Source organism: Cryptomeria japonica, chromosome 6, assembly GCF_030272615.1.
Source record: "Cryptomeria japonica chromosome 6, Sugi_1.0, whole genome shotgun sequence".
In the NCBI taxonomy this organism is placed as follows: Eukaryota; Viridiplantae; Streptophyta; class Pinopsida; order Cupressales; family Cupressaceae; genus Cryptomeria; species Cryptomeria japonica.
This window is the reverse complement of record NC_081410.1, coordinates 482,223,112-482,246,519: the sequence shown is the minus strand read 5'-3', so window position 1 is coordinate 482,246,519 and position 23,408 is coordinate 482,223,112. Positions and strand designations below refer to the sequence as shown.

The 23,408-nt window shown below is 37.9% G+C and overlaps 1 protein-coding gene across 4 annotated transcripts in view; it reads right to left on the bottom strand.

The window, feature by feature from the left end:
* Positions 1–1,347: 1,347 nt before the first annotated feature.
* The window catches only part of LOC131052781 (serine/threonine-protein kinase TOUSLED), a 167,900-nt gene continuing 145,839 nt past the window's right edge, over positions 1,348–23,408 (bottom strand). For all 4 annotated transcript variants that reach the window (XM_057987403.2, XM_057987402.2, XM_057987401.2 and 1 more), the window contains exons 17-18: positions 1,998–2,159; positions 1,348–1,893 (exon numbers count right to left, since the gene is read on the bottom strand). In XM_057987403.2, the coding sequence (XP_057843386.2) occupies positions 1,792–1,893; positions 1,998–2,159 (264 nt within the window). In that variant the 3' untranslated portion in view covers positions 1,348–1,791. The remainder of the gene's footprint in view (positions 1,894–1,997; positions 2,160–23,408) is intronic.

Below are 23,408 nucleotides of genomic sequence, written 5' to 3'. Positions count from 1 at the left end.
GTACACCCCATTCAACAACATAAAAGGTAATTGGAAATTCAATTCCCTGTGGAATTCCACGGGAGGTTTCATGCACTAAATTGGTGTTTCAATAGGCAGTGACCTAAAAGACTACCTATTCTGAATATGTTTTGTTTTGTTTTTCTTTTTTGAATTTGCCTAGAAAACAATAGCCAAAACATCTTTAAGGGATCAAATCTATTCAGCACTGACAATAACAACTCTTAATCTCGATGATTTGGCATGGAGGAACAGCACAGAGCAGTACCAACATGCATGAATAGACCGGTAAAACATAATCCCACTTAGATTAGAACATACGCAGGCTACTTGTCAGTCTGACTCACTTTGCTATTCCAAACTGATCTTTTAAAAAAGTGTCATGTTTTGCCTTCAATAAATTTTATTATTTCTTATGGTTCAGAATATAAAAAGCTATGATGGTGACAATCACATGAGATCTGTGTCGCATAGGTAGCGACCTGAAACTAGATCAAAAGAGATTTAGAGAAAGGTCATCTTTTTTTTTTTCGTTTTTTAAGTTAGCCTAGCCAACACCCCAGCATGGCTTATGAGACACCCCCAAAGATTTTTTCTTGTTACTTTATTCATATTGTTAGATTTATTATCCCTCCAGTTTTCACCTCATGACAAAGACTGGGAATAAACTAAGCCTTGCCAATATATCTATAGCAGAGATTCTAATACATAAAACAAGGTTTAATTATGTTCTTTCCTGCCTGCGAAATATATATTCATAATATGACATTCCGACTTAAATTTAATTATCAAAATGCCCCTACAAATCATTAGAACCATGGTACCTTTGATTGTGGGTCGGTGAGGAAACCAGCTATACACCATACGATGACCTTTCCCATGGTTTTAGGAGCATTAACTCGTTTTAATTGGCCAAATAGTCGTGTTAAAGTATAAAAAGCACAACTTTTGTTCCAGAATAATGATAAAGAACAGGCCTGGGAGATATATGTCCCACAACCATGACAGCCAAAGTAGGATGGAAAAAAATCTAACACACGAAGATATTAGGAGTTTTTGCAGTACAAACCATGAAGTTTAGATAGATAATTCAAATTCTTGTCAGAAAGACTAATGCTGCAATAACTATTTACAAATACGAGCTTATCTGAAAAGCCTTCATTCACTTTGTTGTTTTTTAAACCCACTATAGTTGACTTCCTAAACTATACTGGTAGAGTGAGGAGCGGCACCTATTATATACGTGATACGACTGATGACTCACATCATGTCCATAATAGATGATGCACCCATCATTGCACTTGACCTTCTTCTGTCGGTTCAAATATAGAGAAGAATTGCCCGATAGAAATCGAAACATCCTAAAACCACAACATAGCATTACAATTCTTTCATTTATATTTTTTGATGTTTAATTTTTAATGCAATCTTCTAAGTTTGAGATGGTGAAGTACCGCAAATGCATATCAGTACGTCGCTGTCAGTATTGGAGAAATTCTGATGTCAGCAGTTAGAAATTTATAAGCAGCTTCTGGGCTTCAGAAAATGGAACAAAATTAAATAGAACAGAAAATAAATTGCACCTCAAATATTTCAAATTTACAATCCATACAGATCGGTATTCTGATAGCTGACAAGAAAGCATGGCCTGGCCCCAGCAACACCTCAAGATGTATACAATTGTGACACAATTTAAGCTAGAATCATCTGTCAACAAAATGCAGTTGATCGTCTCACCACACCATTACTTGAAAGCTGTACTCTGTGAGCAGGATTGGTCTATGATACAAATCACGGCTTTCGTTTGACATAAGATAGATAGGGATCTTGAGCTATGGTAAGCACATCTGGTCTCTCTACTTGGTTGTATGTCAAACATCGCCTTATAAGCTCCTGGAAGATTTCAAAACCAAGGTCTAATCAGTTAAAACCTCCTATATCCTAAATTTGTATGAATGGGACAAAAGCAGCATGTTCTAACTGCAAACAGAACCCACCTTTGCCTCATTTGAAGCAGCAGGACGTGCTGGAAATTCCACCTTACGGGCTTTTATAATTGTATCTTCCCTGAGAATTCTTTCTTGAGTCTGATCATGGCCAAAGGGTCGCCTTCCAAAAACCATCTGATACAATAGAATACCAGCTGACCAAACATCAACCTGCATTCATGTTCCCTAATCAGAAAAACAAGTATATATAATAATAATATGCATGATGACTAACTTGATAATAATATTCATGATAACTAACCTGAGTAAACTTATTTAGCACAAGGTAATTTTAAAATACCCACATTCAACCTTCTCATTCTGCTATGAGTCCCATTTTGAAGAAACGAGGATCTGTGGATTAACCTTTTAAGCAAAATGAGGATTGTGATTTGTTCTTAAACGAGGCTTGTTTCTTATTCATTTGCTTCTTTTCAATGTTACCAGAAAGCTTTATTACACTTACCATTGGCATTCAACCAATGCATGGAATTTTGAAGATTTTATGGTGCCCATCTAAATGAATTTGTCCTAGTACTCAATGAGACTTGGAAAAAGCAATAAAGGAAGAGTGAATTCAATTCCCCGAGCACTTTCGTAGCATGAGATGACAAAACAAAGACAAAAAAATTAAGACCAAATTTTCACAACAAACGAGATCAACTTGAGTCATTTTCAATGTTACAATCCTTAAGTAGCATTCTTAATTACTTGAATTATGTCATGTCCTAAATGCTGTCTAGGTTGTTTGGACTCGGACTAATTAAGTCATTTCCAAGTTTATGACCTCTTATTTTGTCTGTTTAACCAAACTACTCTTTTAGCTTGTCATAAATCTCCTTAGGTGTTCCAACATGAAAAAGAAGACCAAGGGATACAACAAAACAAGGGAATCCATATGCCTCACATTTGTTTAGCCATTTAATTCTTCCGCATCTGAATTAGGTTCTATTTCAATTTCTTGTGTTACCTAGAACGAAGCCTTAGCCCACAATAACAGTCAGTTTAGTCTTCCAAGTGAAGTAGTTGTATGGTGTTAGTGTCAAAATTTATTGTTGACATATTACATATATAAATTAAATACAAACAAAAAACAATGCAAGAAGAAGATGAAATCGTTGCACTTAACTTTCTATACACTGCTTACAGTGATTACCTTTAGTAATCACTGTCTAATGAAATCGTTGCACTTAACTTTCAACGGTGTCTTACTTAACTAAGCACTGCTTATAGACTCTTAGATTTCTTACTTTAACTAAGCGCTGCTTCTAGACTCTTTGATAAGCACTATTTTTTATTATGTATATGCAAGTCATATGGTGTATCAATTGTTGCATATATTGTTTACTTTAATCACTGCCACTTGCCTTGAAGAATTTACACAACTCAATACCTTTCGAGACTAGTTCATAAACCAAACTTGAATTCTCCCTTGTGAAGTGTAAGAACCTACCAAGGGTTCTCAACTCAGACAACCGAGGTTTAGTTGACCTTGATGCGTTTTATGTTTTGTATTTTGCAATTTCTAACAACAACGCTAGTTTTGAACAAATAGTATGCAAAAAGCAACATTGGAAAGAGCTGGAAATTAATTGAACTTCAGAAAATAGGATTATCAAAACCTTATTACATCCAATTTGCATAAACACCTTCAATAAAGAAATCAGACAAGACCAAAAAGTTTTATTGTCAAATACCTCAAATTTATGAAACCCCTTATTTGTCCTTGCGGCCGTACAGCAGTAAATAATGACAGCAAAATTATTTATCAGTCCAAACTACCCGGAATGGTGAGTTTAGTAGCTCAAACTGAAGCTACCAGCTAGGTGTCTCCTTTAGGATTTATTTCAGAATTTTTGGACGACTCCTTTAACAAAATCGTACCCTTTCAAGGAAGAAAGGTACGGCAGATCTGCAGGCCATACATGCACAAAAACGCCAGTTGTAAACACACTTATTTCTGCCTCTGATCTGACTTTGTGGCTGCAATCAATCCTTTGCATAAAATGAATAAAACCCTGTCTAATCTGCCCAATCTTGGTTCCTGGATAAAACCAACTGAAAAGTAAAATCAACTGATATTTCACAGCCTCTAATGCTGATGCACAGAAATCCACCGTTTTCCTGTACTGATACTCTCAGATCATCTGTAGGAAGAAACCCTTGCTGAAACCCTCAAACCAAAAATCTCCTCAGAGCAAACTCAATATCAAATCTTCACATAATGAAAAGAAGACCTAAAAACTTCTTTTATCTCTTCCCTTTAGGGTTTGGCGCTATTCCCAAGAAAAGTACAATTTGGCATTAAATTATGTTTTAACTTTTAATATTTATTTTTTACTATTGAAGCTTCAAAAATAAATCTCTTTTCAGTTTAATATAAAAGTGGCCCCATCCGATGAGAAATAGACCCTCACTTAAGTTATAACTTAAAGTGACTTTATAATATTAAAACATTGAAGTTTGCCATTTAATATTTAATTAAAGTAATTAAATATTAATATCTCTCTAAGTATCCATCAGAATTGTCTGCCGTCAAAACTGGAGACTGCCAAGCCATACTCTGCCACTGCCCAACCCATTGGCTAAAAATAGCAGGACTGTTAAAAATAGAAAGTGTCTCAAACAGAGTCCTGGAGACCTTAAATGAAAGCCAGTTCTGTAATGCTCACTCTGAAGAAGAAAAATCAATCTCCAGGAGACCCTCTAACCAACCTCATCAGCCTACGAGGGTCAGTGATAGGCTAATCTACGCAACTGACCAAAATGTCAACTAGAAGGGGACATCACAATCCGCCCCTCCTAAAATTGCTTGTCCTCAAGCAATCTCAACTCCGGATGCTGTAAAATCTCCTCGCTCTACCAAGTAGCATCCTCTACCGGCAAATCCTTCCATTTCACCAAGTACTCTGTGATAGTACGTCTCCTGAAATTCCTCTCCCTGAACTCAATGATAGCCTCAGGTACAAGTATCGACTTCCCCTCATCATCCAGGGGTGGTAAAACTGTAGAAGGAACAATACGGTGTCCCAACACCTTTTTGAGACATGACGCGTGAAACACATTGTGTACTTTGCTATCTATCGGTAAATCCAACTCATAAGCCACCTCACCTATACGCCTGGTCACTCTGAAAGGGCCATAATATCGTGGCTTGAGCTTCTCTGCTCCACTCCTCCTGAGAGTAGACTGCCGATATGGCTGCAACATCAAATACACCATGTCTCCTACCGCAAATGACCTCTTTGTCCTCTTCTAATCAGCATATTGCTTTTGCTGATTCTGTGCTTTGGCTATATTCTCCTTAAGAGTCTTCACAATGTCCTGGCTCTCCTGTAGCATGTCTCCCGCACTAGGCACCCTACAATCACTCAGCAATAAGTCAATGAAACCAGGAGGCTCATACTCGTACAGTGTTGTAAATGGTGTCATCGGAATGAACATGTGGTGAGTGGTATTGTAACAATACTCACAGAGGTAAATCCACTTCACCCACGCCTTTTGCTGCCCTGAAATATAGTTCCTGAGGTATCCCTCTACCCATTTATTAACTATCTCAGTCTGACCATCAATCTGAGGGTGGTAACTGGTGCTTGGTGTAAGCTCGGTCCTACAAAGTCTAAAAAGCTCTTGCCAAATATGGCTCAAAAACCGAGTATCCCTATCACTGACAATAGTCTGAGGCAAGCCATGTAATCTGAATACGTCTTTGAAGAACAACTCTGCTACCTGAATAGCTGAATAAGTGGTGGTAATCGGATAGAAGTGGGCATACTTCATCAAACGATCCACAACCACAAATATGCAATCATGTCCCTGTGCTCTCGGCAACCCTGTGATGAAATCCATAGATAGACATTCCCACTTCCTGTCAGGAATTGGAAGTGGCTGAAGTAAACCAGCAGGGTATGTATGCTCCTGTTTATTTTGCTGACAAACAGGGCACTCTCTAACATACTGCAGAACATCCGCCTTGAGCCCTTTCCAAGTGAAGCACTCACGAACCTGTCTGTAGGTTTTGAAAAACTCGAGATGTCCTGCCATCAGTTCATCATGAAAGAACCACAGCCAGTACCCTACTCCTCAACTCTGATCCTGGGATCAAGTACACTCTGCCCTTGTAAATGATCAATTCGTTTACAACTGTATACCTTCTGTCCACTACTGATCCCTCTATCACACCTGCAGCCCAGCTATCTTTGGCATACTCTACCAATATAATATGCTGCCAATCCTCTGCTATCTGGACCATAGAACTCAGGTGGGGACGACGTGACAAGGCATCTCCAACTACATTCTGTGTGCCTTTGATATAGGAAATATCAAAGTTATAAGCCTGAAGTTTGCTGACCCACTTTTGTTGCTTGTCATTTAAATCACGATGCCCAAGGAAATGTCTCAAACTATTGTGGTCAATCTTAATGCAGAACTTGTTGCCCACTAAGTACTGTCTAAACTTGGCTAGTGCATGCATTATGACCAACATTTCCTTATCATAAATGTTGTAACTCCTCTCAGGTCCACGGAGTTTCCTACTCTCATATGCAATAGGGTGCTTGTCCTGCATAAGCACCGCACCAATGCCCTCACCAGAGGCATCACATTGCAACTCAAATGACTTCGAGAAGTCAAGTGTAGCAAGTACTGGACATGAAGTCATGAGCTCCTTGAACCTATCAAAACACTCCTGGGCCTCAGGAGTCCATAAGAAGGCACCCTTCTTCATCAAGTCTGTCAAAGGTGTTGCATGGTGTGAATAACCGTTAACAAAACGGCGATAGAAACCACATAGGCCCAAGAACCCACACAACTGAGTAAGGTTCACTGGAGTAGGCCAATCTACAATAGCACAGATCTTCTTTGGATTCATCCGCACTCCCTCTACACTGATAATATGGCCCAAGTACAATAACTCAGTCATTCCAAGGTCACATTTGGATTCCTTGGCATACAAGGACACCCTACCCAGAATGCTCAAAACTGTATCTAGGTGACTGAGGTGCTCCTCCCAAGTACGACTGTAAACCAATATATCATCAAAGAACACCAATACTGATTTCCTCAACTGATGTCTGAAGACTTTGTTCATTGTGGACTGAAAAGTAGCAGGTGCACTGGTTAGCCCAAATGGCATAACCACAAACTCAAAATGTCCAAAATGACAACGAAAAGTAGTCTTCTCAATATCCTGCTCACCGACACTAATCTGGTGATAGCCTGATATCAAATCAATCTTTGAAATAAAATAGGCACCATGTAACTCATCTATGAGCTCATCAATACACGGAATGGGATATTTGTTTTTGATCGTCCGCTTATTAAGGACCTTGTAATCAATACACATCCACAATGTGCCATCCTTCTTCTTCACCAAAACAATTGAAGAAGCAAAGGGGGACTTACTAGGCCGAATATGTCCCATAGCCAGAAGCTCCTATATGGTTTTCTCTATTTCATCTTTCAGGCGCTTCGGATGTCTGTATGGAGTAATCATCACTGGCTTCGCACCCTCCTCTAGCTCAATGATGTGCTCAAAACCCCTATCTGGTGGCCTCCCTGATGGTATGTCACTGAAAACCTTGTTATGTTTGGTTCTCAGTATCTGAATGTCAGGATGATATTCAACTTTCTAAGCATCCTGCTGTATAGGCATAATCATACACTTTGATGCCCACTCAGTCTGATCATGGCGTACAAGCCTCTCCATCCGCCTGAGTGTAATCATCCTAAAGTTGTTGTCCTTAATAGCTTTCAGCACATGTGTCTTTCCATCAACAGTGAAAGACATCTCCATCTCCTGCAAGTCAAGTGTAAACTTGCCTAGCTCATGCAACCACCTCATACCAAGGACCAAATTTGTATCACGCATCTGAACCACATAGAAATCAGTTTTGAACTCATAATTGTTTACACGCAATGGGAGTTGTGTAATCATCCTGTTACACTTTAAAGTGTAACCATCTGCCACCCTCACACGGATGCCCTCAAACTCCTCTGTTTGGATTCCTCTCTTCTCAACTAACCTGGCATCAATAAAGTTATGTGTGGCTCCAATATCTAGTAGGGTAATAACTTTCTGACCAGCAAATACTCCTCTCATTCTGAATGACCCTTCCTGCTGAATACTAGTGAGAAGTGCCTCCTTAAGGTGTTCATCACCTTCTGCATCCATCTTGTCAAGTCTCGGAGGACCTTGTGTGTCATTTTCAGCCTCTAAATCATCATAACCAATAGGCTGACCTTCTTGATCAGATTCTGAATCTTCATAATATGCCCACATTACTCTGTTTGCCTTGCCCTTAGGCCTCAAAGAACAGTCATGGTTGGCATCATATGGACCTTTGCAATAAAAACATAGTTTTTTCTGCCTCAAATCGTTAAGTGTCTCACGATCTAAGGGGGGAGCTGCCGTCTTCCCTTTGTAATCATTTTTAAAGTCTGATTTTTCCTTCCCTTCGCTGTAATTCTTATTATCTTGAAAAGACGTTGACCCTTTTGACCCAAATTTATTCTGTGTGGCTGTCACATCCATACTTCGTGCCTTTTTAATGGCAAGTAGAAGTGTTGGGGGATCAAATGCTTTGACCCAACCTCTCAAAGGCTCCATGAGTCCCTCTATAAACAAGACTACTAACCGCTGGTTTGACCTGTTATTTACCATGCATGACAATTTCAAAAACTTTGAAACATACACCTCCAAGTTCCCTGTTTGTTTCAGCTGTACTAACTCACGGAAGTAAGACTCTGAGTCTTTCTTATCAAACCTCTCCACTAACAAATCAGCAAACCCCTGATAGGTGGTAATCTCATCATGTTGGAGAGTGATGAGTCCATTATGCCACCACTCATGTGCAGTACCGTCCAAATGAAAGGTTGCAAACTTAATTGCATCCCTTTCAGTCATGGGTCTCAGTGTGAAGTATGTATCCAATTTATGGATCCAGGACCTAGCTATAACTGCACCACTGCCATCATAATAAGGTAGAGTGAGCTTGCTTGTGGCAAACTCAAGATCTCTATGTTGGAAATGAGGCCTCCTCTCCTGCCTATTTCTCTCTACCTCACGTTTTTGTCTCATAAACTGATCAAAATTCAGATTCTGCCTAACATCAGGTGGAAGAAGACTCCACTCATCATGCATAGTCATGACATTATCCACAAAAACAGGCTCTGCCTCAGCTCTAGCAACATCCTCGGGTTCCTCTACCAAGAAATTAGGCCTTGAAGGCCTGTCAACTGTGCGTGTAGCTGCCCTGTGAGGTCTAGGAATACTGGCTACACTCCTATTATCCTCTAGTTCCTGATTGTGTTGGTTTGGAGGATTCATACGCTCCATCACGGTGGTGAGTGCCTGTAAAGCCTGAGCAACCTGCTACTGCCCCGTAGCCATAGTCCTAAAAAATTCTCTTGTCTCCTCATCCTCAGCTCTATGGCCTCTGGGTGGGCTGCCTGTATGCCTAACACCCATAGCGTCTGACTGCCTATTAAGACCCTGTTTTCCTTCAAGGAGAGCTCTACTGCGCGTGTAATACCTGTGTGAACCTGCTTCCTGTGACTGCATGTAACTTCTAAACCCTTAGGATGGCAGGATTTAGCTCTAATACCACTGTAAGAACCTAACAAGGGTTCTCAACTCAGACAACGGAGGTTTAGTTGAACCTGATGTGTTTTATGTTTTGTATTTTTGTTGGTTGAAAATTTTGTACACTCGTGAAAGCAAACAAAATTGTGGCTTCAACCACAGTGTGTGAGTATGAAACTCTCCTAATTAAGGGAAGGCTCCCCCTATCTATCTAAAACTGAAATAAAAACAGGATGGGACAGCAGTCTTCTTTCTTTCTTCAAGGAAGCCTATATCCTTTTCTCTCCTTAGAAAAGTGATAGCAAGAAAATGTATAATAATGGTAACAACTTTAAATAAAAATGAGAGAAAGGAAATGAAGTTTCCTGAAAGCTCAAAGACTCCCGTCACTTCCTTCGGGACGGGACAGCAATATCAAGCTCAAAGACTTGACTATTGGAAGTCCTATCTACCCTTTGCTATACTAAATTTTACAACGAATAAAAGACAACAGCTCAAAGATTGGAATAATCTATTCTTTCAACACAAAGACAAGAACTAATGCAAGCTCAAAGACTTGCTACTATTTCTTATCAAACAATAATTTTTCCTCAAGAATAGATGCAAGCTCAAAGACTTGCTGTTCCTTCTAGAGATTTTCCTATTTTAATTAATCTTCTCTACTTGCAGCTCAAAGACTTCAAATCAGATTAGACTAAGCTTATTCCAACTACAGTCCTAATTGGACACAACTTGTAGTTGCCTTACATGTAATTACAAAAGTGCAAGTAATGTGTAACTTGCATTTTACAAAAAATACTTTTACATGTAACTTGTCAAAACAAAATTACAAATGCATAACTAAAACTATTTCATGTGTCTAAAGACACAACTCTAAAACTATTCCATGTGTCTAAAGACACAACTCTAACTGCATCATCCTTTGTCTGTGATGATCTTCATGTCGCTTCAGGATGCTAGAACTTGAAGTATTCTGGATTGGTAAAGACATCTTGAACCGGAACGGGAACTTGCATCCTTGTCTTCTTGCTTGGGGTAGTACTATCTTTTCAAGAGGGAAAGGGTTGCCTTCCTCTTTTCATGTCATGACCATCTTTGTCTTGAAAGCACTCTATGCTCGCAACCATGAATTGTTGTTGTATCTCTTTTCTGTATCGTCCTCCATTCTTGAAATTTGCTTGCAAAATAAGGCCCATGCCTTAATCCATTGATTTGGTAGATCGTGTGTGCAAACCGGATTGACAAGGGAAGAGAGAAATTGATGCAAAAATGGGCTCACAAGTGAATTTCGGGTTTTGGAAGTTGCATTACATGTGTGGGGAAAACAAGAGCATTAACTTGCAATTGCGGGGAACAAACATGCAACCTCATATGCGTAATGGGTAACTACAAGGTTGCACTTGTAATTGGACCTTTAAGACTCATTTTCAAGTGTTTTTTGAGTGCATTTTGGACCAATTTCGGGTTCTGGATGGCTGACTGCAGGTAGACTTTAAATGGGGAAAATGAATGAAGGTGTGAAATGAGTGGATGAAATGGTATGTATGGATGATGGAAATGAATATGAAAAGATTTTGGGAAGATCATCTTCAAGAAAATGGGAAGAAATTTTCAACATGTAATCCGGTTCCAAAAACCCGATTTTGAAAGGATGGGTATTTCTCATCTTTGCAACTTCATATTTAAACAAAAGATGGTTAAATCTTTTATCCGTAAGGGAAGAACAATGATTTTCATCCAACTTGTAATCGGGATTTAGAATCCTGAATACAAGTAAAGAGGGAAAATGGGGAAGAACAATGCAATTCTAAAATTGCTTTACAAAGGGGAAAATCTCTCTCACAAAATCTAATTTTTGGGGAAGAACCAACATATTTGAAAACAAGAAAAATTGAAACAAAAAAAAAATAAAAAAACAAAAAAAACAAGAAAAATGAAACAAGAAGAAAAGAAATCTTACCTTGCTCCAAACTGAAAATGCCTTCTTCAAAAAGATGATCAATCTTTGAAAGAAGGAAGGAGAACTCTTAAAAAAGAAATTAACTGCATTCCAAAACCCTAGCCACGTTTTTAAAAAAATGCCCAAAACTGAAAAACGTGGCAGCAAATGCATGAGAAATGGCATGGAAAATGGCCAAGACTCTTTCTAACCTCAACGCCTTAGCATACCAAGCCAAAACGATTCATAACATTGCTGATTCGTGGCATTCCAAATGGTAAAAAAACATGGTTTTTTGAAAAAACGTGGCTGCTGTTATAAAGCTAAAAACCAGCAATCTTAACCTCCATGTGGCGTGAAAGGTGTTTGAAAATGCATAAAAATAGGGAGGAATCCAAAATGCCTTTTATTTCCCAAAAAATCTCCACAAAAATTTGCCTAAAATCCTCAAAAAAAAAAACGTTTTTCCTTGCAATTCGGGTTTTTTGGAACCAATAACAAGTTCGAAATGCATTGAAACAATGAAAATCGGGTTTTTTAGAAGATATAACAAGTTTAAAATTTCACTTTTTCAACATGTTGGGCAAAATCAGGATTTTTTGGCCAAATAGCAAGTTTAAAATGTCAAAAATGCACTTTATGAGCAAAATCGGGTTTTTTAGACCAAAGTGCAAGTTTTCAATTGTGTGCAAGTTTTCAATTGTCAAAAATGCACTTGCAAGGCAAAATCGGGTTTTTTGGAGAGAAATGCAAGTTTTAAATACTTGTAAAAGGGAAATAAAATCCCTACAACAAGTTATACTTGCTTGCACATATGTAATGGGGATTTAAAATTTCTATTACATGTAAAAACCATTAAAATAGGGGTTTTTAGACCAAACTGCAAGTTTACTTGTGTAATTTAGCCAAAAAATCCCTATTTTAACTAAACAAGACTAAAAACAATTAAAAATAAATAAAAACAATAAAAGGGGAATTCAAAACAAATTACAAGTATTCATCTTTGAATAAAAGTGCACATGTAATAAGCCAAAAATTCCCCTACAAAGACCAAAACAATGAAAATCAATAAAACTTGCAGTTTGAAGAAAATTCTCCACCTGCAGTCGGGGTTTTAAAACCCAAAATTGAAGGAAAGACATAGCAAACGAACCCAGAATTCGACGAAATTCGAAACGTAGTTCGAGGATGGATTAAGGATTAAGCCAGTCCAAAGATTAGTCGAAATTTTGCCTTGGGAAGTGTGCCATAGAGTTAAATTTTTCATTTTTTCACAAAAATTTTATGTAATGGTCCTTCATTTTTTAAAACAAAAATGAGGACAACAATTTTGCAATTTCTAACAAGGCTAGTTTTGAACAAATAGTATGCAAAAAGCAACATTGGAAAGAGCTGGAAATTAATTGAACTTTAGAAAATAGGATTATCAAACCCTGATTACATCCAATTTGCATAAACACCTTCAATAAAGAAATCAGACAAGACCAAGAAGTTTTATTGTCAAATACCTCAAATTTATGAAACCCCTTATTTGTCCTTCTTGTTGTACAGCAGTAAATAATGACAGCAAAATTATTTATCAGTCCAAACTACCCAGAATGGTGAGTTTAGCAGCTCAAACTGAAGCTACCAACTAGGCGTCTCCTTTAGGATTTTATTTCAGAATTTTTGGACTACTTCAACAAAATCGTACCCTTTCAAGGAAGAAAGGTACGACAAATCTGCAGGTCGTACATGCACAAAAACCCCAGCTGTAAACACACTTATTTCTGCCTCTGCTCTGACTCTGTGGTTGCAATCAATCCTTTGCATAAAATGAATAAAACCCTGTCTAATCTGCCCAATCTTGGTTCCTGGATAAAACCAACTGAAAAGCAAAATCAACTGATATTTCATAGCCTCTAATGCTGATGCACAGAAATCCACCGTTTTCCTGTACTGATACTCTCAGATCATCTGCAGGAAGAAACCCCTGCTAAAACCCTCAAGCCAAAAGTCTCCTCAGAGCAAACTCAATATCAAATCTTCACATAATGAAAAGAAGACCTAAAAACTTCTTTTATCTCTTCCCTTTAGGGTTTGGCGCTATTCCCAAGAAAAGTACGATTTGGCATTAAAATTATGTTTTAACTTTTAATATTTATTTTTGACTATTGAAGCTTCAAAAATAAATCTCTTTTCAGTTTAATATAAAAGTGGCCCCATCCGATGAGAAATAGACCCTCACTTAAGTTATAACTTAAAGTGACTTTAAAATATTAAAACATTAAAGTTTGCCATTTAATATTTAAATAAAGTAATTAAATTTTAATATCTCTCTAAGTATCCATCAAAATTGCCTGCCATCAGAACTGGAGACTGCCAAGCCATACTCTGCCACTGCCCAACCCACTGGCTAAAAATAGCACGACTGCTAAAAATAGAAAGTGTCTCAAATGGAGTCCTGGAGACCTCAAATGAAAGCCAGTCCTATAATGCTCACTCTAAAGAAGAAGAATCAATCTCCAGGAGACCCTCTAACCAACCTCATCAGCCTACGAGGGTCAGTGATAGGCTAATCTACTCAGCTGACAGATGTCAACTAGAAGGGGACATCACATGAAGTGTAATCGTTGCATAGTCTATAGAAAGACGCCCATATTTTAATTATATTGATTTTTGTTTATTCTTAGTGCTGCTTTAATATAATAGTTAAGGAAGTTGCCATTCATCTTTTTTTCTTATTGTCGATCATTATATATTTGCTACTTGTCACTGACTCATCATCTACTGCCTTTGTCTTACTTCATGTCTTAGTGATCATTGCTGCTCTAGTCTTCAGTTAAATCGCTACAAATAAACCTTCATCTTTGTCTATTTGTCTTAATTCTCAGAAATAAACTCTCCACTTTTCATAACCTAGACTCATTAAGTTAGTAATACCATTCACTGCAAACTTCTTATCCAACTGCTCAATATCATTTGAACTTGTTGCCTTTGGTTTATCTTGGCTAATCATAGCACATATTAGTTATTGCTTTATTTCAAACAAATATTCATTAAATGCAATCCTTTATTAACCAAAGCATTGCTTTCAAACATGTATTTTGGACAATATAATCTCCACTTAGATTAGTATGGATTTCTTTGTTGCACTAAGGTAGTCATTCACTTTATAGCACAAGTTGGCCATAGTGGTTGCTTTAATTAATACTGCTTATCAATTAGTGGCCTATGCCCTTCTATGATTTCCTTGACATAGATTACGTTGGACATCACGATTAACATCCCTTGACATCAATGACCATATTCAATTGTCTATTAATCTCATTCATTCATCTAAGATAATGAATATCTTCTTGACCTTTATGTCAACAATTCCAACACAAAAATGATTCAGTATGAAATTGCTTGAAAACACATATGAAATTATCATGCGGGAAACACATCAGGTATGAACCAAACACGGAGCACACACATGAAAATGCAAAGCATACACATGGATTTATGCAAACATGGAGTAAACACATAAAAACGAGAAGCATACACATGGATTTATGCAAACACATAAACAAACGTGTTGTTAGATTCCTTCACATTGACTAGAATGATTCATTGATTAATGTTTACCCTGCAGGATGACAAGATAAAAGCTCTGATACCAATTGTAATGTCCCCTACTAGATATAGGCCAGTTTTAATAATAATTAATCTGTTTCAATACATTTATGATTTAAATTGATTAATTAGGAGACAATTACTATTCTGATTATTTGAAACTAATCATTATTTCAATACTACAATGTGATTATTTCTTTATCAAGAAAATCATGAATGATATAAGTGGGATTAAGGTTGGACACATAACTAATTGGATGAGTGTAGTCTTGGAAGGACAACCTGCACCCAAAAGTAAAGGCAATCACCTACAAGCATATCCATTCTTAATCAGCTATAACCCATTCTAATGTAACAATAGAAAGAATGGGTATATGAGACATGAAAGGGTTGCTTGGGTCCATCATCTACCAAGTCCAAGGAATGGTTGCTTCTAACCTCCTTGCTAGACTTGGCAACCCAAGTTGCTGTCCCTCCAAGCCCATTACATATACACACATTATCTTGTGAGTCTGGCATAGAGAGTGTAACTGGTTCCTTGACTCCAAGAGTTCTTATGACCACTTGTGAGCCCCTTGTCACCACTGGATTGCACCTCTGCCCTCTTCCCACAAGATGCAACAAACAAATTGGACCACTTCTTCAAGTGCATATATCTTACATGGAATAATCTTATATAAATATTGCTACTGCGTTTCCAAACATATCCAGTTATATATTTATTTGCAGATTTGTATTAAACGCCTTGTCACATGAAGTCAGTTTGTACCTTGGTCCTTGCTTCTGCAGACTTGACTAATACGATTTGTGTTGATGCTTGGTTGTTGGCATAAGCGATGCCTTCAATCTACTGTAGATTGCTTTCTGCTATGATCGGAACTGAGATCTTTTTAAGGTTTGAACTGTTTTCAGATTGGAGTTTCGTCCTTATTCTTCTCTTTTCCAAAATTTCCCCTTTCCCAGGATTATTTGATGTTTCTATTATGTGTTTCCTTGATCTGTCCGTTATGTTCTTGGATTTATGTTTGAACTCTTACTTGCCTTGGTCTGATTGTTTCCCTCCTGGATTATGTTCAAATTCCTAGTTGGACGCTGCCACTAACAAGGATGTTACTGCCTATAACTTATTAACAGTTCTGATCTGATCTGATTGATTCTGTTCCCACTGGATGATTTTGATTCCTTTCCTTTATATCTCTCAATGTGAGGGAGAGGTCACACCTCTTCATCATGTATGCCCTTTGGCAAGAGACACCCCCTTTCACCATTAGCACCCTTTGAAAGAGTGCAACTCTTCATTGTTTCTGCCCCTTTGAAAGTGACATAACCTTTCTTCTACATTGCTGAAGTGATACAAGGAATCAGAGTTATAAACCGGTCCAGATTGATAAGTGATAACTTGGATGAGTAGCTAAGGAACTTGGAACAAACTCGTTCTTTCTACATGAGTTCATACTTAGTTTACTTGATCGCCAAAATTCAGAGGTATGATGGGCTCATATGCCAAGGACCAATTGGACTAGGTGAAGGAAAGTTCAAAGTATATGGATGCTTTCCTTAGTTACAAATGACCAACACTATTCATTACAAGAGAGTGAATGATGCATTTTCAATGCATATCGTTCAAAGTCTGCAAGGAGGTTTTCACAAGAGGTTATCCTCTAGAAAATTGGTGGAAAAGTATGGCGTGGTTCATCAAATTTCCCAGGTTCACATATATTAGAGTTCAAGGGTTTGACGGCAATCCTCTTTGGTTACAAGATACCCAACTGATAAAATAATCCTACTGGAGGTAACAAGACAATTGACATTATATGACAAAATTCAGAAGAAGAAAAAGCAAGGATTACAATTTCCCTTCATCATGGGAGAGATGCATATGAAGTTTGTCCATCACTTTCAGCAGCCCAGAAGTCAACTGAGTTGCAATTCTACAAAACTCACCACATACATATCAAGGGCAAACTTTGACCCTTATAAGAAGATCGAGATTGTGGATGGCCGGAGACGTCGGCATAGAGCACACATGGAAGATTCTTGGGCAAATGTCAGGGATGATTTTGAGATTATAAAAAGAATGTTTTCCAGACTGCCACTGAAGCTAGTCCGTGCATGCGAACTCTTTCTAGTGCTTGATCAGTTAGGAGAAGATGAAAATAAAGTGCACTCAGACTTTGAAAAAGAAAAGAACAAGCCAAATTTTCCACCAAATTGGACCAATCCAGAGATATATGATCTTGACACCTTGACAAGACCAGTGACTAAAAGAACCAAGATATGGATTGAAAGGCAAATTAGCAGATTCTAGGCCCAAGGTACTCAATTGACATATGATTTGATGGACGATCCTGAATCTTGATCCACTCAAGATACGATTATTGAGGAAAATCGGGATGATTCGACTGAGCATGGACAAGGCCAACATGAAAATAATAGTCGAAGGAAAGGTAAGGAGATTGCCGAAAGTCCAAGTTCAAGGAAGGCAAAGAAGCAAAATACACCAAGTACAGGACCAAATTCAAAGAAACAGAAGACAGTGACACCTCAATCATCACCAAACAGTTCTCCAAGTGTAGAAGAAGTGGACCTATTTACAAGAGAAAAGATATCTTGACCCAGGAATGAAAGCCAAATGGAGATTGAGTCTAGTGTACCTGACAAGCAGAGTGGAAATGCTTCCATGGAACCTCTTCACCAAGGAGACATTGAACAAGAATCCTGTCAGGATTAAGATTTGAATATCATGGACTTCTTTGACCAGCATGATACAACAAAAAAAGTGGGAGGCTTAGGGAATCCCAATTTCCCCTTTTCCAACGGAAATTTTCTTAAGGATGAAACTTTGCCAAGACAGCAGGAACAGATAGAAGTGCATAGTCAATTGTTACAAGTACCAATGTGGCTAAAAAACCGAATAAGAAAAGATCCAGAAGAGGATGGTGATCCAACGACAAAATTGGAAGAGCTCCTTAGCCAAATAAACAATTCAAAAGAGAAGAAGACAGCCAAGAAGTTCTCCCGAATGACAAGAGGAGGATTAGGGTCGAGAAGTCTACATGTTGCAATTCCTAAAGTAGATAAGACAAGGGATAAAATCACTCCACAGGAATATGGTGTAACAGAGATTGATTTAGGACCTACTTCAAGAGCCCAAGCCATTGAGGATTTTGATGACTCCACTCAAGCATTGAAAGAGAAAATCAACAAATTGGAAGGAAAATACTTTAAGTTGAAGTCTGACCATAAAGCCTTAGGTGGATATGTGCAGCGCCTAATGAGGCCAATTAGACAAGAAGATGAGAAATTTGTTCCATCCACCAAGGGAATCAATTGAAGGCCTTGAAGAAATCAAGATAATTGCTTAGGGAACCAAAGACTGGTTGAAAAATGTTCACAAAGAGGCAGATACATTCATTGAGGACTTAATGTAGATGTATAACAGGATTTTGGTCATCCTTAGTTTAATCCAAGATATTGATCACACTTGGGAAGACACTCATATCTACCAAGACAAGACTATCCCACACCTAGGAGCATTGACGGAGATTCCTCCAGACACATTGATGGAAGGTGGGTTAATCACAAAAAAGGAAGCACAAGACTTCTCCAGATGGTACTGCGCAGTGATATTAGGAAAGGAAGCCTTAGAGAAATTAAATGAAGAATCAGCCCGGCTAAGGAGGATACTCAAAGAAATTTAGATGGAAATCCTCTCCTCAACAGAGGCACAGATAATTTGAAGAGAAAGGTCAAGGAACACCTTTTCAAGGACATGAGTTCTTTCTCGGGGAGTCGCCTGGATGACATTTTCATATTCACCAATTTCATGAACAAGATTCAAGAACTCAAGCCAGCATGGGAGAAGACTCTCAGTCGGTGTGAAAAGGATGCAACAATCATGGAGTACAAGCATGAGACTACTCCAAGTGTCTCTGTAGATGCACTCGAGATAGTGGTGTCTAGGCTCACTGAATTTGCCAACAAAGAGAGAGATAAGGGACGCTTACTTCTAGATGATGAGTTGTTTGATGCTTAGTTAACATCCAATTATTGGTTCTTTACTCTAGTTTTTTTGGCATAAAAGGTGGTCATTTACTTTGAAAAACTAATTAGGGTTTTCTCTCATTGCCTTTTGAAGGCCTATATAAAGGGATTTACCCCCCTCATTTGTAATAAGGAGAGATATTGTGAAATTGTTGCTGAAATACTGCCAAGATAAATAATACTTCATTCATTGATTCTTTGGTGAATATTTGTATTGTCTTGAAGTTGCATGGTTTCCTATCCTTCAAAATAAAATAGAATTTGTTTCCTTCAAAGTTATTTAGTGAATGAAAGATCCGATAGTATTGATTAGTGGTGAAACCTTTTGCTCATACCTTTAATGAATAGATGATTTCTTTTCATTGTGTAAGGTTAGTCTGAGCTTGTATTTGTGGATGTTTAACTTCTATCCTTAGATAAATATTGTTCATTTTGATGGTAATTATTCAAGGTATGAAATCATAAGCATAACCTTTGAAGATTGCACCCACTTTGTCTAGTTGTTTCTTTTGGTGAACCTAAGTGTGGTTTGATTTCACCCAATCATTCACCGTCTCTTGAATTCTTAGGAGTAGAGTAGAATTCTAACCCAATCCTTTTTAGAGATCCTTCATAGCTATATCTTTCATAGCATACATTCCTAGAGAGTGCATTATTCTAAATCCTCATTGTGATCGAAGAACAACAAAAGCGTAAGTCCCCCTTGGATTACCAGTCTACATCATACCAAACGAGCTATATCCATCAAAAAGTCGCAAGTTCGTATATGGAACGAACTTTTGCAATCTTAGCTTTAACGGCGATATTGCTCAAGAGAGGATAAAGTGTCTTGGCATTTTTATTTTGTGTTGGTGTGGTCATAAAATCCCCATCAACACCACCATCACTTCAAGATGTAATCAAGAGAGCAAGGAACATGGAGTTTTCTATTCCTAGAAGTAGATTTAAACCCAGCACCTTTCAACACAAAAAAGATAGGAAGAACTTTCACAAGGAGACAAATCAATCCAAAAGTTTCCTTTCACATGTATGATGACCTTGAAAATGAGCTAAGGAAAAAAAAACTATGCTTTACATGCAAAAAGTCATGGGCCCCAAGCCATAAGTGCTTTGGAAAAAGATCAAGTTCATCATTTGGAAGTATATTCAGATGATGAAACTGAATTGGAAAATTGAGAACAAACTGATTTGGAGGAAAATGAGAAAGAAGAACCAAAAGAACTTGACAGAGAAAGGGGGAACGAAGGCACTTTTGCCCAACTCTCAAGTTAACAAAAGAATGATTCTTTGAGGGTTCATGGAGTGTTGTATGGGCAGAAATTTGTTGTCATTGATACAAGTGCTACACAATTTTATTGACAAAGGAATCATAGCACGAACAGCCTTAAAACAAAAGAATTTGAAGGTTTCAAGATAATGGTTGCTGACAGATTCACTCTTATGTGCTCAAGGAGAATTAACAAACGAGTCTACAATTGGGCAACTATAATGTCAAAGATAATTTTTATGTCATGAATATTGGTGAAACTGATGTTGATCTTGGCATCCAATGGTTCCATTCTTTAAGGGAGATCACCCTAAATTTGCAAACAATGGAGCTAAAATTCCAAGCTGGTGAAAGGAAGATTGTGATGAGAGGAATGTCTAATGGAGGGCCCCATGTTGTCATAACAAAGATGATGGCGAGAATGTTTAGCCATTGGCAAGCTAAGTAGGCAGCCCAATATGTCATCATGTCTACCACTTCTTAGGAAGGAAAAATGAGAATATCGTCCAATTGTGCAAGCATTATTGACCAAGCATAGCAAGGTTTTCATTGGTGTACCACTTGAAAGGCTTCTAGAAATAGGGATTGAACATGTGTTGGAGTTGGATGAGGGAGCCAATCCTATTATCACCACTCCCTATCGACACAATAAGAGACACAAGGATGAAATTGAAAAAGCTATCAAGAAGCTTCTAGAGATGGGGCATATTGTTCTTCCAAAAGTTCATTTGTGTCTTCTATGGTATTAGTCAAAAAGGATGGATCTATGCACATGCGCATAGATTACAGAGCCTTTAACAAGAAGACCATCAAGAATAGGTATCCTATGTTGAGAATTGATGAGCTACATGGAGCTATCTATTTTTCAAAAATAGACTTAACATCCGAATATCATTAAATAAGAATTTGAGGAGAAGACAAAGAATAGTATATTCGGATGCCATTTTGTGCATTATGAGTTTATAGTTATGCATTTTGGCTTAAAAAATTCTCTAGCAATATTCCAATCTCGTATGAACCAAGTCTTCAATAAGCAACTCGGAAAGTTTGTTTTGGTATTCTTTAATGATATCCTAATATACAATAAGACATGGGAGGAACATATGCGGCACTTGGATAAGGTTTTGGGAATTCTTAAGGCAAAATCCTTGTTTGCAAAAGAATCTAAGTACGAGTTTGCTATGACAGCAATCTTGTATTTGAGTCATGTGATCAGCTTTAAAGGGGTTAGAGTTGACCAATAGAAGATTAAGGCTATTTTGGATTGGCTCTCACCAAAAAATCTCACTCAATTGAAGCGGTTTTTTGGGATTTGCAACTTCTATCAAAGATTTGTGAAAGAATTTTCATGGTTAGCTGCCCCACTTACTAATTTCATAAAAAAGGGGGCACTTGTATGGTCTATAGTAGTGCAGCAATCTTTTGATCGGTTCAAGAAAATCATGAGTACTTGTTCTATTTTAGCCTCTAATTTAGCACTCGGCAAGCACTTGCTAGGACGAGTCCTACCGCTCAACAAGTCAACTCACCTAAGACTCGCAAGTTGAGTCTTGTCGAGCCTCAACAAGTACTTGTGCAAGACTCGGCCTAGGACTCGCCGAGCCCAAGGGTTGGACTCCCGAGTACTGGACGAGGACTCTCGAGTCTACTTGGGTGTGTTAAAACAGCAAAAAGGGAGTTTTATTTTTCTTCATATTTTGGCTCAAACTCGTCTATTTACAATCATCCAAAAAAATAATCAGAATCATCGGTTTTTTTTTCTCATATCTAACACCTTGTGCAGCTTATCATTGCTGCCCCTCAAACCCCCATTAGGGTCTCCACTCACAAAGCCCCACTAGTTCTTGGGCAAGAATTATGAAATTTCCAATATTAAGTGTTTGAAGATCATATGACGTGTATTATGTTTGAATTATGTTCTCTAAATGCATTAATTACTTTTTTTTTTTACTACAGTTTGTTTTTTTGCCGAGTCCTCACCGAGTTTTTTGCTAAGTCTGACTCCTATTTTGGGCTGCCAAGTCTGTGTCGGGTCCAAGTCCTAAAACTTTGATTTTAGCCATACCAAAAATTTTCAAGCCCTTTGAGCTTGAGTGTGATGCATAGAAGAAAGGAATAGGTGTTGCCCTAATCTAGAACAAGAATCCCATTGCTTTTGAAAGTAGAAAGTTGGGAGGAAAAACGAGCTATTTTATCTATCACAAAGGGATGCTTGCTATTATGCACACCTTGGCAAAATTTAGGCAATATTTGGTTGGAAGGAAATTCAATGTCAAAACAGAATATAATAGTCTCAAGTGCTTCCTCAATCAAAAAGACCTTAATGAAATAGAAATGGCTAAGCTACAAACTTACGATTTCGACATAGAATATCTCAAAAGAAAGAAGAATGGTGTGGTTGATGCATTGTCAAGAAGGTCACATTTGAGTTCCATAAGGAGATAATTGCTGATTGGAAGAAGCAAATTCTTGTTGAATATGCAAGAATCCATTTACCACTAGTATCTTGGAGGGTTCACTACAAGATGATAAGTACAAAGTGGTGAAAGGCCGGATTCTTTACAAAGAAAGAATTCTTCTAGTGCTTGAATTGAAACCCAAAGAGAAGGTTTTGAGGACTTTCTATGATGCTCCCTTGGCTGGTAACCAAAGGTTTTTCAAGACTTACAAGTAGATTCATGGAAGGGACTCAAGGACCATAGTCTTATGTATTTGAGAGAATGCAAAGTGTGTCAACAAAACAAAAATGAACAAGCTTTCCTTATTGGTCTGCTGCAGCTCTTACCTATTCCCAACCAAAACTGGGAAAACATTTCAATGGATTTTGTTATCAAGTTACCAAGGATGCAAGGAAAAGATTGTATTTATGTCGATGATGACCGATTGACCAAATTTGCACACTTCTTTGCTACTTTTGCAGACTTTAAAGCAGCTCAAGTGGCCAATTTATTCTTTAGATAAGTGTTCAAACTACATGGCATACCAAAATGA